Below are 24,441 nucleotides of genomic sequence, written 5' to 3' on the forward strand. Positions count from 1 at the left end.
ACATGTTAGATCATGGTGAAGATGAAGATTTGGATAAGCTTTAATCTATCCAAAGACGACCTTTATATTTATATTTTTTCAAGCAGATCAATTGTATTTCTTCCGTGGTGTCTTGAGTCTGATTAGAATCTAAAATTATTCAAGGACATCAAAGCATGAACTCTTGCAATTGGCATACCAGTGTGTTGTGGCTCTCACCGAAATTAAGCAAAAAGTAGACCAACATTACTCTCTTATACAACCAAGGAACTTTCATCATATCAATGACCCAGTAGCTCTTTATTGTAAAATAAAATCAATTAGGAACATTCGCATATTACAACCGGTTCCATTAGACAACTGGAACCATGAACAACACTTGAATACAACTGCATTGAAATGAGAAATCTGATTAAGATAATACTTGCCGATTGATCATTTTTTAATGGAAATCATAATCTGTCTACTTAGGAAAACATCCAAGAGTGAAACTGTCCGATGAGCTTGAACCCTACAGATGGTTCGGGGGTAATTAACTAGATTACAGAGCGGGTGGCTGTCTGAGGAGTGAAAATGTACATCTTACAGTCATGAGCATCCACACTAGCACCGAACGAAGCCACGGCATCTCCAACAACTTCTTGGTGCTGTAGATAGTGCAGATACAAAGTCAGGATCGAATAAGGTTAAAAAAATAAAGAAAAGTAATGACATAAGTCCGCCATGGATAGTGCATAATTTATAAAAAAGAAATGTAATGTAAAGCTTGGAAAATTTCAAGGCCAATGTAATGTTAAACACCCTTTCAAAAAGACTGTCGCTAGTGAGTTTACAACTCAAATTTTAAAAAAGTCTTAGATGAGTTGATAGATACCAAAAGAAAGAGTTTTTAGGACTGGTAAAACATACCATGGAAACTGTGAAAGAAATATTATACAGTAGGTATTTGCCAACAGATTAAAGATAAACCATGATTGAATAAACTAAGTCTTCAAAGCAATGCCTTAAATATCATTCAGGTATCATGATGTATGTCAGATCCTTACCTGCCAGACTGTCGCTAGCGAGTTTACAACTCAAATTTTTAAAAAGTCTTAGATGAGTTGATAGATACCAAAAGAAAGACAGTTTTTAGGACTGGTATAACATACCATGGAAACTGTGAAAGAAATATTATACAGTAGGTATTTGCCAACAGATTAAAGATAAACCATGATTGAATAAACTAAGTCTTCAAAGCAATGCCTTAACTATCATTCAGGTATCATGATGTATGTCAGATCCTTACCTGCCATAAATCCCTTATTGAGACACTAGTAGTAGATTCAAGTCCAAGTGGTCCCCATCCAGCAGTGATAGTTGCTGCTTTCAAACATCGATTCCAGAAAACAACTGCCAAGCGATGTCCAGACAAAGGACCTGCCCAAACCTGCAGGACAGAGTCACAATTATAAAGGAGCGAAATTAAGGGATTATGGTACATATAACATACCATGGAAACTGTGAAAGAAATATATAATTAGCACAATGTAAGAGCCTGACAACGTAAATGGTTAAGTAGAAACAACTTTGTCTGCAGGAAGAAAAATGTTCACCTCTTAAATAAAACGCAAGCACACACAACTACAAACACATCACATCATATGTTATAAGTGCAAAAGAGATAGACCTGAAGACATTCATCTGTTCCAGAGACATAAACTTTCCTTCCCTGAACACCAAGTGGATCTGCAGAAAGAATCAAAATTGATATGAATTGTAACAGTTTTGAGTGAAAGATATCTTTGACTAAACCAGTGAAAAAAGGCTGCAAATTCTCATTTACACAGGTTGTGTTAAAGAAATGAGAGAGAACAATAATATATGACTTTACCTTGGTTTACAGCAATGACCTCTTGATTGCTTATAATCTCAAAAGTTTCTGCAGTCATGTTTCTTATATCACAACCCACCAAAAGGGGTGCCTGCAAATGTAGGACTAAGTCCATTAATGTAGGGTGGTAGAACCCAAATGACATATTTTGGAAAATTTACTTGTGTAAAATTTTTGAAGCAAAGATCATATAACAGTTCATTGGCCCAAACTAATAACCAGTTCACTATAGTCAAGAAGTCCTACTTGATCATACTGGATACAAGTTACAACCAATCTATTATCAGGCAGTTGAGCCAGAAAGTGACAGAGATCAAGGAAAAAAGATGCATATTTAAGGTAACCAGGTACAAGACAGTTTATTGTAAGCGGATATATAAGATTGCTTTATTTCATAAACATCTACAACTCAATAAAGCCTATTGAACTACATGTTGACAACAAATCAAGAAATGAAGAAACAGATATTGAAGATAGACCTTCATTAAAGCCCAGATACTAAAATGAGAACGATACTCCTGGTAAGTCATGCCTCCATTGCCCACTTCCAACATATCCGGATCTACAAAGAAAGATAAGGTGGGAGAGATGTTTAGATGTTTCAAAATCAAAGCTGTACTAGTTTCTTCGGATAATGTATTCATAAGCTATACAATTTTACCATTCCATCCACCAGGTCCGGCATATGATGCCCACTTGTCATTTATATCAGCAATAGTAGTCATGCTTCATGACAAAGAAATAAAGACACAATCAACACAGCAATAATACCACATGAGGCATACATAGCAATGAAATGCTTCCTGAACCATAAACCTCACAGAATGTCCAATATACCATCTAAAAGGCAGAGTGAAAAACTTTTACCTTACCCATGTATCATTGATGTCATCTGTAGTTCGCCAACTATTTCCAACATTGCCAGCCCATAAGGCAGGGTCATCAACACCCCTGTAAAACCAAAACAGAAGGATAAAACTAGTCTCAGTTTAATGGAAAATCAGCTCCAACACTTGCAGACAAATCAAGAAAGCATACTACCATTCACAAAGTGAATAAAAAATGGTACGCCCCGTTGAATTTAAAGCGTTACGCATCGGTGGGTATCTGCAAATTATGGAACAACAAGTCAATTTAAAGCTATCCAATAAAGATCTTCTCCCAGCTTAAATATGAAAAAATGAGATGAACCTCTCTTCTGGTTTAATGCCTAGATTGAAACAGTTGTCGTACTTCAAATAATCCACACCCTGGTAAGTAACAAACCAGACTCAGTAAAAGCAATTGAGATAGATCCATTTAGCAGCAAGTACAACATTATTCAAGCCACTACATCAAAGGTTGATTGATATTGGACTATGAATCTGATTTTAACTACTTCTCCACAAATTGTACTGATAGTGACTCAGTGATCAAATGACTGTCAAGTCTAATAAAATTTCAACAATAAATAGTTAGAGTGCCAGAAACTAACCCAAGAAGCAAATAAAGCTGCATCATCTTTTTCATGGTAAAGAGATCCAGGCCGAACTTGACATGTAAACACCCTACAAGGTGCAATTCGGTCGATCAAGAAGAGGGAGAAGGAGATCTAAAAGTTAGTACTTGTTAAAATATAATTGGCAATCTAATTATTTTCTAGCTTCAAAGATTCTGAGTAGGTGTTTGAAATCTCATCCTACCCAGCATCTGAATAAATACCAAGCTTGAGGCCCTTCCCATGAATATAATCAGCAAGAGCTTTGATTCCTGATGGGAAAGTTTCTGGATCAGGAACCAATTGATCCTGTACCAGCAAACAACCCACAGAAAAGAATTATGTTGTATCTTGTCAATGGTAAATGCATCTGATTTCTTGAACAAACAATTTCATATAGAAAGTAGCTAAACAAAGAGACAAAACAAGTTTTAGGTATAATCCTTATGCCACTAAAAGCAGGTAATCCATTAACAAGTCAAAATTTATAAAGAAAGTCTCATGGAATGCATGGTAACTGATAAGATAGACATTGTATTCTCCATCAACCACAATATCAATTATTGATTACACAAATCATAAAGATTGTGATTTGTGATGCTTTGTGCATTGAAAGTGATAGGACATCACTGACCTCTGAATCTCGTTTTGTGGCAGACCAGCAATCATCTAAATTCGATTATTGAGATCCATTAGTGAAAAAAAACATAACAAAACAAAGGTGAAAGCAAAGACTTAAAAACGCCAGAAGATTACCTATATTGACATATACATAGCCTAAATCAGCCAATCCAGTTGATAAAAGAGCATCAGCTGTCAAAAAAGAAATTAAACATAAATACTTATTTTCAATTTCTACATGCATCAACTGCCCAAGTAACGTTTCAGCACAATGAATCAATATCAATGAAAAGCAAAAGCAACAGCAAATATACCAGGTAATCCACAAAAATAATACCTGTTTCTTTGATGACTGTTTCGTTGATATTGCAAGCGAAGAAATTCCAGCTATTCCACCTGCAAAATACTCACAAAACAATCACAATTCACAAAGCAAATCACACAATTCACCTATTTTTTCCCTCAAAAACCACAACCATTCCACACCTAAGCACTCACTCAGGGTCAACACTACCCATGAAAACTTCATCGGAAACCCAAAAATTTCCTCAAAAGCACTTCTTTTTTCACAAGATATATATGAGTGGTCTTTGATTAAACATAAAGAAAAATGAAAAATCACAATCCTACAAAATTCAATCAGGCACAACAGAAGATAGAGACGATAAACTGACCCCATTTGAGGAGTTTGAGCCAAACCATTGTTGAGTTGAAGAATACCATACTTGGAAGTATCAAATATACGATCAAATGAGTTACTAAACCCATAATTATTTCTAGGTCCATCAAAACTTTGCAACGAATTCACAACTCTTCCTTCAATTCCCACGTGCAGCAGGCACAAAATTACCGTAAAAATGAAAACTTTCGTCATTGCCATGGATGGAACTATAGTTTCAACTCTCATTTCTTGGGCAATTGTGTTAAGTTCAAGTAGCTAAACATTTAACAGAAGACGAAATCTTGGAAGGTAATCTCTTGTTTTGTCAGAAATTTAGTTTCCACAGGTCAGCAAGAATAATATCTTATCCGGTCAATCAACTGATAGGATTAGTGCAAGTAGACAATGTATACGGCAATAGACGTATCCAGAAAATGGATATTCTCTGTTGTATGTCCAAGAAAATAACAAATATATGCCGAAATGAAAGACCAATTCACAAGACATTTGGCTTTTTCTTGATCCTGCTTGTTAAAGTGTCTAATTTAATAGGTTCTAATGTCTGGTTTGATGAAATTTGACTTGTATTTTCTATTAATGAATTATTTCTGAAGACAAAAGACATTGCCTTGTGGGACACTTCTTATAGATTCGATCACAATTCACCGCCCAACCCAAACTACGAGAATTAAAAACATTATATTCTCTCTTTAATCTTTATCATCTTCATCTCAAACTTTTTTTCTACTCTACTCTTCAAAGTCTTTGACTTTTCATATTATCAAACTTTGGATCTAACCAAGTTAGTTTGTGATTTTGAAAATTAAATCATATACGATTTGTTATCACTAATTAATGTATATTATCTAAAATCTTGCATATGTTAAATTATGATAACAAAATTAAAATTTGAATAGTTTTTTATAACTACTAATTAAAATTTAATATAAATGAAAAAAATAATAAATAAAAAATAAAAAAAGAATCACCCATATATTTTTATGATGATTTAGCCTGATACTTAAAATATTTACATTTACAGTGAAGTTATTAGTTGATGTGTATATTATAAATGAGTAATACAATGAACAATATGTGTTCTAAATAGTATGTGCAACACTTAATCTTAAGGTGTTTGTTCTCTAATTACAAACCCTTTTGATCCTTCTTCTTTACCTACTCCGATGACAACCATGGTTTCGATTGATGGACAAAGAGCACTATAATCCTTCTCTCCCTCCAACTACCCGCATCACTGTCCATTTTCATCAAATAAAGACATATTCATCTTTGTCCGTCTAAACAGCAGTAAGACGAAAAATGTTCTTTTTTCCACTGTTGTTTGGACGGACGAAGACAAACTTGTCTTTGTCTGACAAAAATGGATGGTGATGCATAGGGTTGGACTCGAGCCGAGTCAGCTCGAGCTCGGCTCGGCTCGATCGAGCTCAAGCTAGCTCGGGTTGGCTTGGTAGATTTTTTTTAAGAATTTTTTATACAAAACAACGTCGTTTTGATCAATATATGTCATTTTGATAATGAAAAACAAGCCGAACCGAGCCAAGCCGAGCCGAACCGAAAACGAGTCAAACTCAAGCGGCCCATATATGAACTGAGCCGAGCTCGAACTGGCTGCTAGCTGAGCTCGGCTTGACTCGAATCCAACCGTAGTGATGCAGACAGATTAATGAGAGAGGAAGATTATAGTGTCCATTGGCCAAAACTGTGGTTGTTGCCGGAGAAGAGACCTCAAAACCCAAGGAGAAAATCGTCATTTTTCAAAATTTGGGTGCTAAAAATTATCACTTTTCAAACTTTAAATGAAAAAAATTATTAGATTTTTAAACTGAGAGAGAAAAATTTAATAAAATTATAGTTTTTAAAATTTTTTATTAAATTATAATTTTACCTTTAATTTTAATTAAAATTTTTAACAAAATTTTATTTATAAATAAAAGTTTAAGTTTTTAAACCTTAGAAGATATGGTTTTGGAATCACACCTAACCTTAGGTGGGATCAAGTCTTTTGGCCTATAAATAATTTGTATTTCATGCAAGTGCAACTTTCTTGTCCTTTCTCAGCAACAAAAGCATCAGAGTCATTTTCAGTGGTGTCCAAGTGCATGGCTAAACCTTAACAATGTCAGCCATATGAAATCACAGCGTTCGCATCTGTTCATTGATATTCGATACGATACAATACAAACAAACAAACAAACAAATAATCCCTTGTCTGAGTTCAACTTTTAAACATCGATTGTCAGTGTCCAAACATGAGCCTTCTAATTTAGCACTTGACATTGGCCATGTGTACATTTTTAGGCCGTTTGTGGACCGCCATAAGTAACTGCCCAGAAGCCTAATTACATTTGGGCCTGGGTAGGACCAATTGGCCAGGAATGTAGTGGGCCTTCAAGTGTCGCATTTCATTGACAATTTCTCGGTCAAGAAGAACACTATTTAAGACAGCTAATAGTTTTGTAGGATAATTAATAAATAATACCCGACGCCTCTCATTATCTCGATTTGATTTATTTCTACGTGAAAAGGGTCCAAGTCCATGCTTGTCAATTTCTGACTCTGCTTATGAGATTGGTTAATTTTTATTATCAACATTACATTAAAAAATATAATACAGTTTTCAAGAGATAATTGAGGTTAGGCATAGTTAATTTAAAAGGATTTTGAGTGATTTCATATCAACTAGTAAAGTCTCTTGGCATCATAATGAAACACTATTTATAATCTCTATATCAATAATATTTTCTTCTCAATTATGATTTAATATTTTTCAACAAAGAGAATATATATATATATATATATTTTTTAAATCTCACTTTTGAAATATGGTTGGAGAATCTTTAAACCCTTATCTTTTTATGTATGAAACTTCTTCGTAACCATTCAAGCAACTCCGTGGAGACCCAAAATATGATTTTTGAAATGCTTAATTTCAATTCAAAGAGGAAGCTGAGTGGTGGGGGTGATCATAAGTAAATGTTTTAGGTGAAATGTTATGATCATATGACAAAACATTTCCACCATATGTAAATGACAACAAAATGTCTTGGGCAGTTGAGATTCTCTTTGACCCTGTTTTCAAGCTGACACACCTTGATTTTGTGCAATACATTAAATTATTTTCCTCTTTATAAAACCTACATTAATCAGAGCTGGTTAGGAATCAATCAAGCATTAATATTAGAAGAAAATTCATACATTTTTTCATCTCAATTATTTAATAATCACACGGATTTTATATATATATATATATATATAACCACAAAAGTAAGATAAGGTAGAGTATAGGCATTAATCAAGAAATAAACAGTTTTTTTATACAGTATTTTATCTTTATTGATCAAACAAATAAATTTAAAATATAGTAATCTAACTGATAATTATTATAGTACGTGAATAATTATCCCACTATGAATTGTATGATTGGTCTTTGCACATGATAATCAGCTGGATAAAAGGCAAAACTGATGTTTCTGTAAAAGAATTATACTATTAATTAATACTTAATAATCTTCAATTCTTCACGTCATTTTTTCCCTTGCTTGGCCCCGACGGTGGCACCGTCCCCTTCGGAAGAATATTCAAAAGCAACGGCCGATATTTCGCCGAAATTCTTTGAGACAACGCCGAAATTTCCTTGTCCGAATTCTTCATATTCGTTCCGGGTGCCTTGCTATGGCATGGTACTTTACTAACTTCACCATTATTTGCGTCATCTTCTTTCTCTAAGCTGTTTACTTTGTCCCTTGGAAGAGCGAGACTGTAGGCCGCTGCTGCAGGTTCTCCATTATCGATGGCTTGCAGCGCGAAGTCGAGAAGTGGCCTAGCCGATGATAAAGAAGAGTGAGATAATAATACAATGAAGAGAAGAATTAGTAAAGGTTTCGCCATCAATGGAGATTTGTGTGTGGGAAGATTTTGATGAAAATAGCAGAGAGAAAAGTTGAGGTTGGCGATGGGGTTTGTGGGGAGAGAATTTATATGGGAGAAGATGAGATGGAAAAGAGAAGGAACATATGAAACTCAACGTTCTGTCTTGAGTTGATAAAAGACATACGCATTGAGATTTGTCAACGCATGAGCCTTGAGGTAATCCAACACTCACGCGCTAACCAAGTGCTATATTTAAGGCCAAATGACTATTGCCCAACTACTATAAGAGTGTAATATTAAGTGGTGGTGTTTAAGGGCGTGGAGAAAAGTAGAGTGGGGAATCACAAGCACAAGGCGAAGGCGTCATTTTTTGACTAATGTTGGCAACATTTATAATTCAAGTTGGAAACACCTGTGCAAATTCAAGTACGCGTCGTAGAAAAAGAAACACTTATTGAATTTTCTATCTATATATTGAAATTCACCAACATCTCGTCTATCTATTCTCTCTCCGACATCTTCCCCGTTTCTTTCAATTAGGCAAGTTTATAGATCATTTTTAGTAGAACCCATGTCATTTGATCAGTGATTACAATTCAATGTTAAATTATTTTATCAAGTGATGTCTGATTATTTTATGCTTGGTGGTCTTTCAAGTACTAATGTTATCCTTTTTATAACACTCAATTTCAAAATATGGCTTACATATATATAGTTAATTATTTGAAATGGAAGAAAATCTTTAGTATGATGAATACATTTATATATATATAAATATATGTGTCGGCAGTATATCATGTTTGCTAGTTTAATGGAAGGCAGATAAGAACATGCAACATGTAAGCGGTGATGTGTGTTGAAAAATTGAAGGCGTAGGGAAGAGAGATGAATGATTAAAGGAAGGAAAAAGAGTAGAGAGATGATGAGCTCAACACTCACCAACCCATTTATTAAATGTGCCTTTGGACCATGTTTTCACAGACGCGCCTCCAAAATAGCCAAAAAACGAGTTGACGATTGCCAAACCACCTCTTTTTCATCAGTTTCACTATCGCTATAAAATGTACAATTGGTCAAATTGGTTCCATTTTTTATGTTTCATATGAGATGGTAAATGGTCCAAATCTAGGAATTAAGCTTGCCTGATAATCAGGCAACATACAGGAATTGATATTTGATAGCATTAATGAATACAGACGCCTTGCTAGCTGATACATGATTCATGTCTTGGATGATAATAAAGTTGCGAAAAAGATTTTCCCAGAAAATGTGATTCCTTTGACAATGTGTGGATTAACTTAACTAGAAGATTCACCAACCACTGTTCAAGTCTCAGGTATCTTGATGTCAACATGACAAAGGGTGACCAAATTCAGCCTTGTAGCAAGCTTTCCACATCAGTTAGTGGAAGTAAAGGCAAATTTCCCACTCATAACTGATTATACACAGACTGAGCATCTTCTTTTTTATGGTCTCCTTTTTCTGATATTGACTGTTTTTGCCTTGTAACCGAAAGTGCTTGAGCATGGATATCATATGAAAAGCTCCTTTTTTGAAGAAGAGAACCAGACCAAATGAAAATGGTGACCCCAACTCATCATCACCTCCTATATCTTACTTTGTGGTTATCTAGTTCTTATCCATTCAATTAAGAAGACACTGCATTGCATTTTCATGCTTTTTTTTTTTTTTTTCCCTTCCTTTCTCAATGATCACAAAGAGAATTCATTATAATTGATTATATATTTGTTTAATTGTTGTAATTAAGTATTCAACAGCGTAATCTATACAAATTAACATGATATATTATTGAACAAACTAAGACCAGGCATGATTATTAGTTATGCAATAAAGGGGGGATCCATTCTGTCGTTTTAAACAATTGCACGACTGACTTCACCGACTTATAAGCAATCAAAATGTTTGTAGTAACTAGAAACTAGAATATGCATATTAATTATTATGCAATATAATGTGTACACACTTTTGAATACACAATTAGATATACAAATAATGTGTCATATTCTGATTAAATATTACTTTATCTTTAATTCAAAATCACATAATCACATGATGACATATCATATGTGTACTATATTATATACTTAAAGTGTATACACATAATTTTATTGTTAATTTTTTCTTTATATCTAAGTTTACATGCTAGGCAATTAAATTATAAGATCCTTTGTGCCATGAATATATATTAGTAAGGTAGAAACTTATTAGAGTTTCACCATTCATTTAGAGTTGAATTAATCACATTTAATATGTGAAATCTCGAGTTTAATGATCAATCTTATGATTATTATATCAAGTAAATTAAGAGTTTAATTTTAAAATATTATCAGTAAGATTTAAACTTTTGCTCTCATACTTAGAATCTCTTTCTTTTTGTCATTCAAACTATCTCTTATATTTTTGTTAGGAAAAGGTGGCATGGGTTTTCACACTTAGTTTCAATGAACTCATACCTTGAACTCTAAATGGAGCATTTAAAGCAAAAACCTTTGTTATTATTAAACAAATGAAAATCTACATAAAATGATAACATTTAACATTAAATCTTTTATATATAATGTTACTTTACATTAATCGAATTGTGATTTGGAGTCATGAAAGTCATAAAGAAGATTTCATTCACATAATTAAAAAAAACAGCAATCGATATTGCTCATTACCAAAGACGAGAAAAGCAATTAAAATTCCTTATGTGTTAGCATACTTTATGAATTCAATATGACCGTGGCCCTCCATTTATAAAAGGCAATGATATTGTTCTATCTTTTAAAAAATTATGATGCATAGTCGTGCCTTATAAATAATTCAAATGTCTGTCCACATTTGCCTCCTTCAAAACTTTGATCTCCACTAATACCAGGTTTGAGAAACAATGGCTCGGAGGGACCTCAAGGCCAGTCTTGTTCTGACAATTTCATTACTTCTTTTCTCCTTGATGCTTCAGTGCAAAGAAGCCACCAGATTTGGCTCTAGTTTTCGCCCCGGATTATGTAATTGCGAAGCTGCCACCGTCGCTGCCTCCGAAACGCGAAGGCTTCTAGACATGGAAGGTGATTATAATTCAAAAGATGAAACTCCACCCCAGAATGATTATGATTACTATAGAAGACAAGGTGATGTTCCAAGCCCCGGTATTGGGCACTGAACAGAAAATTAAGGTCGTTGAAATTGCTAGCTATTTACTTTCAAATTTTATATATGAAATTCTAAGTACTTGGACTAGATATATACATATATTTCTCTTCTTGATGATATGTTCATGAATCATATATTATGTTTTTTTTTTTTTTGGGGGGGTCAATATGGATGTATACGTTGTTTTGTGCTATACTGTAAGATATGTATTGTAAATAATTGAATTTTACTCGATATCATAATAAAGTTTTGTGGGTTTTGCAAATTCCTAGTGCAGCACAATGATTTTGCATTTTGGCTAATCAATATTTATTTGTCACAATTCAATGATAAATTAGTATAATTTTGTCTTTTTGGGCCATGAAAGATTGTAGCTTATATTCCTAGAGCACGCTTCATGATATTAGCTTTATTTTCGTCTAAGGTTGATTTTAAAAATAATAGAGGTAAGCCTTGATTTTCAAAATCCAATTGCAAAGTCAAGCTCCGAAGATGGCATGAAATTTCAAAGCCGGATTATTGGGCTTTATGTAGGCCATTAGAAATGACATGGGTTCAATCTGTGAAGAATTTGACATGGATACTTCTGAACCGATCTTGTACACACAACAAGGGTTAACTCCCCACCTTATTATTGCTCTAAATAGATGTAATACCCTTGTAAAACCATGAATCTGGGTGTGTATTTTTTTTTTTTATAATCAAGAAATTTGGGACACGACTCTTTTTTGATAATTAGAAAACTTGGGATACAATAATCGGATTCATAATTATTGTATCAGATAATTTAGAGTTTTATAAACGTAACAGAGATTCGAATTAAAATTTTATCACTGTAAGTTTTAGTGTTTTACTACTTTAACTAATTCTTGGGTTATACATGTATTTTTCCAATAAAGATTTAGTCTTAAACTTTTTTTTCACTCCTTGTGGCATATAACACATTTTTTCACACAAAACATAATTTTGTTAACAAAAATTTTGAGAATAAAAAATAAAAAATATCAATTCGTTTTTATAAGTATTTGAATTATTCAAATTAAAAATAAAAAAGGAGTAAACTTTCCAAAATTTAGAGTTAAACCTATCATATGCATACGTAAAGAGTTATAATTTTTTATAAATAATTAATAGTCAAGTAAATAATCTTTCAATAATTGCATGTCCTCTCCTTAAGGTTTAAAATAACTTCATATATTATTAGTCATCACCTATCCTTTTTCACCTTCACCATCACCACCACCACCACTTCTCTTTTTTTGTAGATTCCAACACAACTATCATTGTTATCATCTCTCTTCTCTCATCTTCATCATTACTGTCACTTCTCATTTCCTTTCTTAGACACCTTGAACAATCACCACCTTTCCTCTCCCACCTTTTCCATTGTTGCCACCTCTCCTCCACTCTCTCATTGAAACCTTTCTTGATGTCACCACCTCTCCTCTCTTACATTCATCATTGTTGCCACCTCTCATCTTCTTCTTTCTCCTTTTCAAGATTTTAGATTTTCTCTCCTTACTTTTTTAGGGTTTGTGGTGTTGGATTTTTGTTTCAATAACTAGAGCGGGAATTTTCAAATTTTGGTTTGGTGTGTTTGGTTTGTGTTTGTTTTTGCATGGTTATTACTTGGATTTGGGAGGGAGGCATATATTGTGATTACCCAATCATAGATATTGTAGTTGTTATCTACGTACAATTACTTTTGGTAGTTAGAGATAAAGACAATGATAAGAACTCAAATATCAAGGAAGTCAAAGTAGAACTCAACTAAGAAATCAAAATTAAAGGTAACTCTTATTGAATAACTATGAACTCTAAAGTGGCTAATAACTAACACGAAGATCTCTTAGATTGACATGAAGATGAAAATGCTAGTGAGACAAAACTTTGTATTTGAAGCTTAACGATTGATAGTAACTCCCTAGTGTCATGAGCACTATCTGACAACTTGTAAAGTTTGTGCACTTAATCTTAAGGTTGGTTTAGGGTAAAGAAAAAAAAGTTGAAGAATCGGTTCAATAGTCCTTTTTATAAACAATTTGGGATTGAGCAAGAATCAACTTCAATCCTTCAAGTTAAATCCTTGAGATTTGCCCTCGATCGAATGAGGTACGTGATTCGTGTCCAAAAAGAAATTATGGGGATTTGAATCGTCATGAGAAGTATACAATGCAAGTCTGCAATGCATTAAATGAAAAGTGAAAATATCATTTTCACAACATGTTTTAAAGTCGAGATCCCCACCATCCATGTGTCGTTCATTCGTACAGAAAAGTAAAGAATTTATAAAACCTTGCTCACATTGCAAAAGTTAGGTGATATGTGTTATGCAATTAAATTTTACCTTAGTTAAATACATGAAAGTGACATTGAATAAATGACTAATTACACAAATTAGTAATTAGTTGCGTCATTTACACAAAGATCAATATAAAGTGTAGATAAAAACTTTTTTATCTAGAAACATAGAGAAAAAAGACTCTTAGTAGTTTTACTCATACTTATAATCTTCTTAACATGCCCTTTCAACTTCCTATTTTAGAAAATCATATTTCATATTTATTTCTTATTATCATGAGATGACATAATTATCGAGTAACTTATATTTAAATGTTTAGTCACACTATAATATAATATAAGTGTATTCAATTATCTAATTATATTATTATCATATTTTTCTTGTTCTTTAAGTACAAGATTGTACATATGCAAATCGACAGACTTAATTTATAATCACCATTGTTACTCTACTAAAATCACACAAAAATATTAATAATATAATGGTGAATGTAAACTTCCAAATAACAAATTGAACTATTTTAAAAACGTTTCTTTCATTACTATTGTTGACATAAAATTACAAGTTATAATTTTTTTTACTTTTTGTTGACAAAATTTTTACCGTTAATAAGCATGATTAGTATGTTAACTTGTCCCGCACTTGACCCCTTGCGATGCCAAGTTGCTCCATTTCTTCTTGGAATGTTTTTCCTTCGTTGGATTTTATGAATTTTGCCTCATCTTCAACAACTGTCTTTCATAATCAAAGTTTGATTTTGATGATGATGGTGAGTTGAATCAAAGTTTTGGTTTTACCCATTAGTTAAGACACGAGTTTTCAAGAAATTATAAAAAGACTGATTTTTCATGATGATATCTTCAAAGGTGAAATTGGTTTTAAAATATTGAGAGATGGTAATTTGGTAAATTTATAATTTTAGGCAAACGATGAATAATATTACATTTATAAACAAATCTTATTAACTTATTTATAAAATTTGATATGATAATATATAATTAAATAATTTTAAAGTGAAAAAAAAAATTAATTACGTATATTATCGAATCGTATACTACTACTTCATTTTGTATAATACATAATCTTTTTCTTCTTAATGGTCTCAGTAGTTCATTAAATATAATTTCTCAATAATTTAAATCATTTGAGGATCATGGTTTGTTGAAAACCACAAAAACGGTGGCATAGAATTGGAAGGTGCTTGAAGCTGTGGGTTGGCAAAGCAGGCCTGTTAGCTGGAGCCAGGGCCCGGCCTAAAGTCCCCATCTGCACATGCCTCATGGCTCCAGGCTGCAGCCTACTTGATAATGTTGCCAGTTATGGGCTTAGTATGGTCCCTGACCCTGTCTCATCAACATCAAAGTTGGCGCCACATCCTACTTCATTTATGGCTGTTAATTGAGCTGCTTCCATCATCTCTAATTTCATACAAAATTAAAAAAATGGCAATATAATTTCATACAAAGTGTTATATATAAATTATTATTATTATTCAAAACTATAATTAAAAGTCAATTATAACATGAAGAAGACTGTACCATATTGAGAGAATAATGATATCGTGCTAAAGAAGTCTCCTAGAAATCAATATAAAGTCGCCTTAGTCAAATAACTACAATGCTATAGTGTATGCTTTTTGACAAACATATATATATATATATATATATATATATATATATATATATATATATATATATATATATATATATATATATATATATATTTTAAATTTTCTTTCGAAATAATGTCAATTTGAAGTTCTTTCACGTCACCTAGTCATATTACAAGTGTGATTTAATTAATAATTTTAATTAAATTGGATTAAAGTTTTATGGTATAAATTCCATGCAACATAAAAATTGGCATCTTTGAAGATAGTGGTAAATAGGATTGGATTCAAATCAATTTAAATGAATTTGAGTTTAAATTCGATTTGATTTATATGAAACCAAGTTTGAACTTATTAAGACTTTTGAATTCAATTTATCACTAAAATAACGTCGTTTTATATTAAATTTTTAAATTAGTGAACTTGACAAATTGAATATTCTTCAAGCTCAAATTTGAATTCGTTTAAATTGAATTTATTTTAAATTTATTTGAATCAAATTTAAATTTAAATAAATTTAATTCAAATATATTTTATTGGTAATCACCCAAGTATTATAGATTAATTTATCAAGTTAATAACTAAATAAATTATTAAAAATATTATATTCCACCCAAATAAATAAATAAATAAGGCCAAACGACTATTTCCCACCCAAGGTTTAGCGTTTTCTCAAAAGTCCCCCCTTTAACTATGGAAACACCAAACACCCACCCATGGCCAGTTAGATTTAACCAAACCCTAACGGTGGTAGGGGTAAAATCATCATTTTAGCTATAATATTAAAAATAAACTAAAATAGAATCTATTTTGCCCCCCTAAACTTTAAAAACTGAAATTTTCCCCCCGCCTAAGTTTTAAAAAATGGCAGTTTCACCCTAGGGTTTGGTTTTGAAATCTCCGACGACCTCTCCGGCTCCGTTGCCGACGGCCGCTCCCTCCGGAAGCAACCTCTCCTTCCGACGATCTCTTTCCTCCCATTTGGAGGTCCGATCGGCGCCCGGAGACGCCGTAGGAGACGAAGACTTCGTCGGGAAGACGAAGTTCTTCGTCTTCCCAGACGAAGCCGACGCCGTCGTCTTCGTCTGGGAAGACGATCGTCTTCCCAGAAGAAGACCTCTGGGAAGACGACCGTCTTCCCAGACGAGGACGACGGCATCGGCTTCGTCTGGGAAGACGAAGAACTTCGTCTGGGAAGACGAAGAACTTCGTCTTCCCGACGAAGTCTTCGTCTCCCACGGCGTCTCTGGGCGTCGATCGGACCTCCAAATGGGAGGAAAGAGATCGCCGGAAGGAGAGGTTGCTTCCGGAGGGAGCGGCCGTCGGCAACGGAGCCGGAGAGGTCGTCGGAGATTTCAAAACCAAACCCTAGGGTGAAACTGTCATTTTTTAAAACTTAGGCGGGGGGAAAATTTCAGTTTTTAAAGTTTAGGGGGGCAAAAGGAGATAAAATTTTCAGCCGTTAGGGTTTGGTTAAATCTAACCGGCCATGGGTGGGTGTTTGGTGTTTCCATAGTTAAAGGGGGGACTTTTGAGAAAACGCTAAACCTTGGGTGGGAAATAGTCGTTTGGCCAATAAATAATGGAGAAAGCTGCCTGCATATTCAGATTTGGCTGCCATTCCTACACACTGGCTACATCCCGTCACATGGATTTTAACTTTTCAATGATTTTTTATTAATTGTTTTCTACATTCAAACATTTACACTTGTTCCTCGTCTTTTCACGCTTTTCTATATTAAATTAATTCCATGATTTCATCACTTTATTTGTATGGTATGGAAAAGATGAGTTCCATCCCTTTGATAATGTTGATGAACTGGTAATAGTCATGGAAATGTCAATACATAGGATGTGCGGAGATCTTTTTGAGGATTTGCTTTTGTCTTTCTTGATTTTTATTCTCAAATAAATAAGTTAATCACTCAACAACATTCGCCACCAATGTCGGTTGTTGAAAAAGCTTAAACAGCCTTGTGTCTTGTACATTTTGCCTTCAAAACCAGACTGACTGACCGTTCTTTGCTGTCTTTACAATCTCTCTACACGTACTTAGGTTTATATGATAGACTTTAATATAAACGACAACAACTCGTGACTGGCTAGCTCATCTAGTTTCCCAAAATTCCAACGCCATTTAGTATCAGTTGAACGGCAGATACATGCGACCCTTCAAGAAGATATCAGAAATAGTTTCCAATGCCATGGAAAGTCGGAGGTACCTTAAAGTTTTTTTTTTTTTTAATTTACAGGTTACAGCTTGAAGTTCTTCCTTGTTTTCTCAGTTTCTGAAAGTATGTAATGATGTTTTGGATGAAAGGGGAAAAAAGGTGATAGAAGGCTGGAGGTCACTATCAGTTATGGTGGAAAACCTAATAACGTGATGGAAGATGATGTAACCCAAAAGCTGTTTGGCTAGAATTATTAATAGGACAAAGTAAATGCGGGTCATAAAAGGGTGGGCCAATTCTGTAATTAGAAAGCCAAAACTCTAAAAAAAGGCTGAGCTTTTATTGTTAAGGTAATGGAGTTTAGGAGTATTATTAGTACTAACATGGTGTTGCTACTCTTTAAGTAGGAGCATGCTCATATCATATTAGTTGCTTTTAAGTTATAAACTCTTGCAAGCAAAAGAGAGTGAAAAGGGTTGCTTCAGGTAGGTGGTGGTTTGGAAAACACCCAATTCTTGTTTTCCTCGAATGAATAATTAAAGTGAATGAAGTTGATTTCGTGGGCAGAGAGAGGGAGAGAGAAAAGTGGGGCGTTAAAAACATGGGCTTTAAAATCAGCTTTATTTCGTGGGCACTTATGGCAGGCGAGGGTGGAGGCGGGATGTGAAGGTTTTCTTTTGTTTGCTGAAGAAAGAGACTGATGTTTAAAATCACTTGACTGTGCCCTTTTCTCTCATATAACGAAAGATTCTCTTTCAAAGATGTCGCTTACTGTTTCATAATGTATACATTTTGCACAGTGGTGGCGGTGGTGGTTGCCGACCGTGTTGTAATGTGTTTCTAATTCTTGTTTTTATCAGTAACTTTTGTCTTTTTATAGCTGCTCAGTTGAGTCCATGAGCTCAATGTTTGTTCTTGGACTTTTTGCTGGATTCAACTGTATGGAAGTTAGGTGTGGGGAAAGAAAAAAGCTAAGGGTAAAATTAAAACACCAAGTGCTGTATATGGAGCAAAATAAATGAGTGTCCTTTGTGCATATATGGTTTCTGGACTTTTCCAGATAATTTTGCAGTTATTTTAGTTCGAGCTTTCAGGGTTCAAGATTCTTTTTCCAACTTGGTTTTATGTTTTCTTTTTTCTTTTTTTTATCCCTAAAATTTCACAAAAGGATTTGCTCAGTTTTCCAGGAGTTTGGTAGGCATGTGGTAGAGGTATGGTTGGCATGTGTCTTTATTATTGGAAAGTGGATTAATGTGCTCTGCTTTTATATCCTCTATGAGCGGGTGCAAACTGGGGATATGCAATGAGTTTTGAAATTTTCATAATGGTTATCTCAGTTTTGTTCTGAAAGTTTTCATTTTTTTAGAGTGTTTTATGAAGGGTTTTATTGTTTTAGTGCAGATCTGCTGATAACTGTGTTCAAAAGCAGAAACTTGTGAAGATTGAGGAACAATAATCATGGATCTTGAATATGGGAACAGCCGGGATGCTTCAAAGGTTAGTACAGTTAAGTTTTTCAGTTTAATATTTGGATCTGTGATGTACATTCAAATTCCATATATGTGTGTGTGTGTGTGTTGGCCTTACTGATATGGAGCTTTTGGCTATTTGGTTTATTATAATGGGTTTAGTGTATAGTTGTAACTTGGTTATAAATATGTCTTTTGTAGCTGAGGTGAATTCTTAGGTAAATTTGCTTGTTGAATTGCATTGCAGAAGGATTCTTGGAAGACAATATTGATTTTAGCTTATCAAAGCCTTGGTGTAGTATATGGGGACCTGGGCATTTCCCCACTCTATGTTTATAAGAGTACATTTGCAGACGACATTCAACATTCGGAGACAAATGAAGAAATTTATGGGGTTTTATCTTTTGTCTTTTGGACACTAACTTTGGTACCCTTATTCAAGTATGTTTTTATAGTCCTTCGAGCTGACGACAATGGGGAGGGTAAGTGCCTTATTGATTGACAACTGCATATATCGACTGATTTTGGGATTGCAACCTTACATGCATTTCCAGGTGGTACCTTTGCCTTGTACTCATTGATATGCCGACATGCCAAAGTAAGCCTTCTGCCCAACGGACAGGCTGCTGATGAAGAACTCTCTACATATAAAATGGAGCAACCACCAGAGAAGAACAACAGCTCGAGGGTGAAAATGTATCTTGAGAAGCACAAGTTCTTGCACACTGCTTTGCTTCTCTTGGTTCTTCTTGGCACTTGTATGGTAATTGGAGATGGACTTCTTACTCCAGCCATATCTGGTAAATAAAAATTTATTGATAAAACTACAATTATCAGCTGATTTCTCCCAGTTTGCTAACCATGAATTTCTGTTCTGTTATGTAGTTTTCTCTGCAGTGTCTGGTCTTGAGTTTTTCATGTCCAAGGAACATCACCAGTGTAAGTTTCTTAGCTTCTTGTCTGTTTTATGACCTATTATACGAACTTAATCATAATTGAGGAAGTAAACGAGAATAAATGCTAGGTTCATTCATTTGAAGACATTGAAGCATGGCGACAAGTCATCAAGGATTTTGTCAATATTAAGAATTAGTTGCCTAATTATTTTTGTTGTGATATTATGTTCAAACAAGACCTTAATTTTTGCCAACTGTTTATGAGAAAGAAAAGATATAGAGAACCATGTGGTTTTAGAAGTTGGACAGTTTATTTTATATGTAGATTTACTTTCATTCATAGAATAATTAGCAAATATTCAAAAAGTGATGTAAATTATTCATAGAAGTGAGTTGCTGTCTCTTTTAGGTCATTCAAAGGGATAGTTGATAGAAGCTAAACCTGGTCAATAACTCTGCTAGTGAACTAAGTTTAGTTGGCCTAACTCCTAAGAGTAGGGACTATCCAAGTTTCTCAAGTTGTGGTGTGGAATCAGTCATATTGTCTACTCCCTTGATCCTGCTTCACTAGAAAGTTAGGCAAAAAATACCCCTTTCTATAGTTTGATTGTTACTGCATATTTATGTTTATAACTTAAGTTGAGTGAGCTGTAAGGAGACATGTATATACACAATGGAGAATACAATGCTGTACCACTAGGGAATGATCATTTTGATAATAAAATCTTTCTTGTGGCAAAAAGATTCTGGACGACTCATTTAGAGGGAAAGTATGGTTGAAATCTGTTACACTTCTGAATAACATTTCAAATTTGATACTATGGTATGATTGATGAATGCAAGTTTCCATTGTTTATGTATGTCTGTATATGCTGAATGAAATACAGAAGATAATAAATGGAAATACTTTAAGGATGTGGGTCTAAAGTCCGCAATTTGAGAGTGATGTTTTTTTTAACAATGGCTTACTTAAATAGTTGAGGACATCACTTTATCAGTAACTATAAAAAAATATATATATATTTTAAACAATGTGGTGTAAAGGTATCAAAGCCTCCATGAATATATGGGTTAAAATTTTTATGTAATGTGCTGCACTGTAATTAATTGTGAGTTTTGGTTGTCCTCATTTGCAGATGCAGTGGTTCCAATTACTTGCATAATCATAGTATGCCTTTTTGCACTTCAACACTATGGCACACATCGGGTTGGATTTTTGTTTGCGCCGGTTGTGTTGATATGGCTACTTTGCATAAGTGCACTTGGCCTATATAATATTTTCCACTGGAACCCTCAAATATATGAAGCCCTTTATCCATATTACATGTTCAAGTTCCTGAAGAAGACAAGAAAAGGAGGGTGGATGTCTTTGGGTGGAATACTGTTGTGCATTACAGGTAAATTTGGAAAACGTCCAAGTAAACTGAATTCTCATATCTTTCAAGGAATTAAATCCTGAGCAACATCGAGAAGCAGGTGCCACAGTCCAATATAACTTTGCTTGCATTGATGATGTAAGGGTTTGTGCAGGAAACAAGTGTTATGTATTGTATATTTACCACCAATGTATGGTGGTGGTAAACCATCTTAGAATTGTAATTCAAGAATAAAAGCTGATGAAAATTTAACTAGGACTTAGAGCTTTTAAAATTTTTTTAATGTTATAGAGTTCAATGAACAAGGATGCTAATGGTATGTTTGTATCTGCAGGCTCAGAGGCTATGTTTGCTGATCTTGGTCACTTCTCTTATGTAGCAATCCAGGTACTCCTGACAATGATTTTGTTTGAGAACTTTTGATTTTTAAACCTTTTTTTGTGTGGTTAAGTCCCAAGCTGTATATAATAATTCCAGACTCTTTCTGTTCTGTAGATTGCTTTCACGCTTCTGGTTTATCCTGCACTTATATTGGCATATATGGGGCAAGCTGCTTACTTGTCACAACATCATCAATCTAGTTACGAGATCAGTTTCTATGTCTCAGTTCCAGGTATGCCTTTGTCAGTTTTCCCTAAAAGTGAAAGCCAATATTTGTGTGATTAACTGGGATATTTCCCATATGCAGTTTTAAAAAATGATGGCTTTAAGTTTTTGGGTGCAGAAAGTGTCAGGTGGCCAGTGTTTATAGTAGCCATTCTTGCTTCTGTTGTTGGAAGCCAAGCAATCATAAGCGGAACATTCTCTATCATTAACCAGAGCCAATCACTTGGCTGCTTCCCAAGGGTCAAGGTGGTTCACACGTCAGACAAGATACATGGGCAGATATATATTCCTGAAATTAATTGGATTCTCATGATCTTGTGTATTGCTGTGACCATTGGATTTAGAGACACAAAACACATGGGAAATGCATCAGGTAAGTTGCTGAGTATATGATTCTTGTGCTATGACAAACTCAGGTTTAGATTTCTGTGAAAGCCTGCCTCCATTGCCCTGACTGTAAAAACTGGTTTCTTGGAAGAATATTAAGCTTTCCCTTTGCTTATAGGTTTAAATTTGATGAGGCTTCTTTTATAACATCACTGTTATTTATTGCAGGTTTAGCTGTAATGACAGTGATGCTAGTTACCACATGCCTCACTTCCTTGGTCATTATCCTCTGCTGGCACAAGCCCCCAATATTAGCACTCACTTTTCTACTGTTTTTCGGTTTCATTGAATTGCTTTACTTCTCAGCTTCATTAACCAAGTTCCGTGAGGGTGCCTGGCTTCCCATCCTCCTAGCTCTCTTCCTCACCACCATCATGTTTGTTTGGCACTATGCCACCATTAAGAAGTATGAATATGATCTCCACAATAAAGTATCATTAGAATGGCTTCTAGCACTGGGTCCAAGCTTGGGAATTGCTCGAGTTCCTGGCATTGGTTTGGTTTTCACTGATCTCACCTCTGGCATACCTGCTAACTTCTCCCGCTTCGTTACCAACCTGCCAGCCTTCCATCGTGTCCTTGTTTTTGTGTGCATAAAATCTGTACCTGTCCCTTATGTGCCTCCTGCTGAGCGGTATCTTGTGGGCCGTGTGGGTCCTCGAGGTCACCGATCTTACCGCTGCATTGTTCGATATGGATACCGTGACGTGCATCAGGATGTTGATTCATTTGAATCTGAATTGGTTGATAGGCTGGCAGATTTCATCCGCTATGATTGGTATAAAACTGATGAGGCTAATTCATCTTTCGAGGATGGTACAGCTCGATCAAATGAATCATCAAGCGAATGCAGATTAGCTGTGATTGGAATGGTGCCATTTGCCGGCATACCAGCTTTTGAAATAGAGGAGACATTGCAGCCAGCAAGTGTCTCAGGTGGTTTTACTTCAGTAGAGAGCGTAACAGATGTTATTGAGATGCGGTCTGTCAATGGAGTTCAGAGAAGGGTAAGATTTGCTATCGATGACGAGTCTGATACAGACACACGTTCTGTGATAAATGTGCAATTGCGAGAAGAGCTAGAAGATCTTTTTGCAGCTCAACAAGCCGGTGCTGCATTTATACTTGGACACTCACATGTTAAAGCAAAACAAGGGTCATCATTCCTAAAGAGTTTGGCCATTAACTTTGGGTATAATTTCTTGAGAAGAAACTGCAGGGGACCAGATGTAGCACTGAAGGTACCTCCAGTATCTTTGCTAGAGGTTGGAATGGTTTATGTTGTGTAAATTTGTCAACCCTTATAGAGGTGAACTAAACTAAGCGAAATGTGTAGGTTAAAAAGGTTCTAGAAATAGCAAGATGAAGATGTTACCTTACATATATGATGGTATGAGAAACTGGAATTGCCTGTAAAAAATTTATCTTTCCATAGTTGTATTAGTATGCCATTTAGCCTAATATCGTGTTAATAACACCGAAGCTAGATGATATTACCTTGCTCAAATAACTTACCAGGTTCACCATGCAGTCTAGAGGTGTCAAAGTGGTTGGCTTGGCCTAGCCCTGCCCGGACCCGTATAATTTGATACACCTCGTGTTGGCTCGGCAATGCCCACTACAATACTGGAAAAAGCAGATCATGTCAGGCTTGCAGGCTTAGCAAAATCATTTCCCCGGCTGTCAAATAAAGGCCATACGATGGATTGACAACACCTGTTAAAAAATATAAAAAATTTATGATTTAGTGAGTTAACCTGCAAAAACATATGTATCACTCCATTAAGGCCTATGGAGGCCTAGACCATGTCCCCAGCCCTAAACTTTTGTCAATATCCGGCACGAAAGCCAACTAAGTGATGAGCCTGGGCCCGACTCGGCATGTGGATAGGGCGGACCGCGTCACCGCCCAGGTTCAGCTAACAAATCTTCACAAAAATGCTAGCTCTCCCGTAAAAAGTTTC

General features: G+C 34.7%; 3 protein-coding genes across 15 annotated transcripts; 1 reads left to right on the forward strand and 2 right to left on the reverse strand.

Annotated features, from left to right (window-relative positions):
- Positions 1 to 250: 250 nt before the first annotated feature.
- Positions 251 to 5,056, reverse strand: LOC123193379 (alpha-galactosidase 3). The gene is made up of 15 exons (XM_044606328.1): positions 4,625 to 5,056; positions 4,288 to 4,346; positions 4,086 to 4,142; positions 3,964 to 3,998; positions 3,535 to 3,638; positions 3,327 to 3,399; positions 3,044 to 3,102; positions 2,894 to 2,959; positions 2,720 to 2,803; positions 2,514 to 2,578; positions 2,332 to 2,414; positions 1,853 to 1,943; positions 1,649 to 1,707; positions 1,268 to 1,408; positions 251 to 626 (listed from the first exon to the last, which is right to left on the reverse strand). Exons 1-15 carry the CDS (start codon positions 4,855 to 4,857, stop codon positions 516 to 518), a joined length of 1,320 nt encoding a protein of 439 aa, XP_044462263.1. The 5' UTR covers positions 4,858 to 5,056; the 3' UTR covers positions 251 to 515.
- A 2,867-nt stretch (positions 5,057 to 7,923) lies between these two features.
- On the reverse strand, positions 7,924 to 8,672 carry LOC123193497. Its single transcript, XM_044606519.1, has one exon. The coding sequence runs from the start codon at positions 8,521 to 8,523 to the stop codon at positions 8,146 to 8,148; it is 378 nt and encodes a 125-aa protein (XP_044462454.1). The 5' UTR covers positions 8,524 to 8,672; the 3' UTR covers positions 7,924 to 8,145.
- An 8,956-nt stretch (positions 8,673 to 17,628) lies between these two features.
- LOC123192615 (potassium transporter 2-like) lies at positions 17,629 to 23,938 on the forward strand. Of its 13 annotated transcripts, none has more exons than XM_044605233.1 (10): positions 17,629 to 17,790; positions 19,145 to 19,249; positions 19,460 to 19,694; positions 19,767 to 20,012; positions 20,098 to 20,151; positions 21,245 to 21,505; positions 21,819 to 21,871; positions 21,980 to 22,097; positions 22,209 to 22,463; positions 22,646 to 23,938. In XM_044605233.1, exons 2-10 carry the CDS (start codon positions 19,202 to 19,204, stop codon positions 23,764 to 23,766), a joined length of 2,391 nt encoding a protein of 796 aa, XP_044461168.1. In that variant the 5' UTR covers positions 17,629 to 17,790; positions 19,145 to 19,201; the 3' UTR covers positions 23,767 to 23,938. The 13 variants fall into 13 exon arrangements, with proteins under 13 accessions (XP_044461168.1, XP_044461174.1, XP_044461162.1 ...); XM_044605239.1 differs by having other exon boundaries at positions 17,631 to 17,790; positions 19,145 to 19,240; XM_044605227.1 differs by lacking the exon at positions 17,629 to 17,790 and adding an exon at positions 18,104 to 18,572.
- Positions 23,939 to 24,441: the final 503 nt, after the last annotated feature.

The sequence above is a fragment of the Mangifera indica genome, chromosome 12 (genome assembly GCF_011075055.1).
Source record: "Mangifera indica cultivar Alphonso chromosome 12, CATAS_Mindica_2.1, whole genome shotgun sequence".
Lineage (NCBI taxonomy): Eukaryota > Viridiplantae > Streptophyta > Magnoliopsida > Sapindales > Anacardiaceae > Mangifera > Mangifera indica.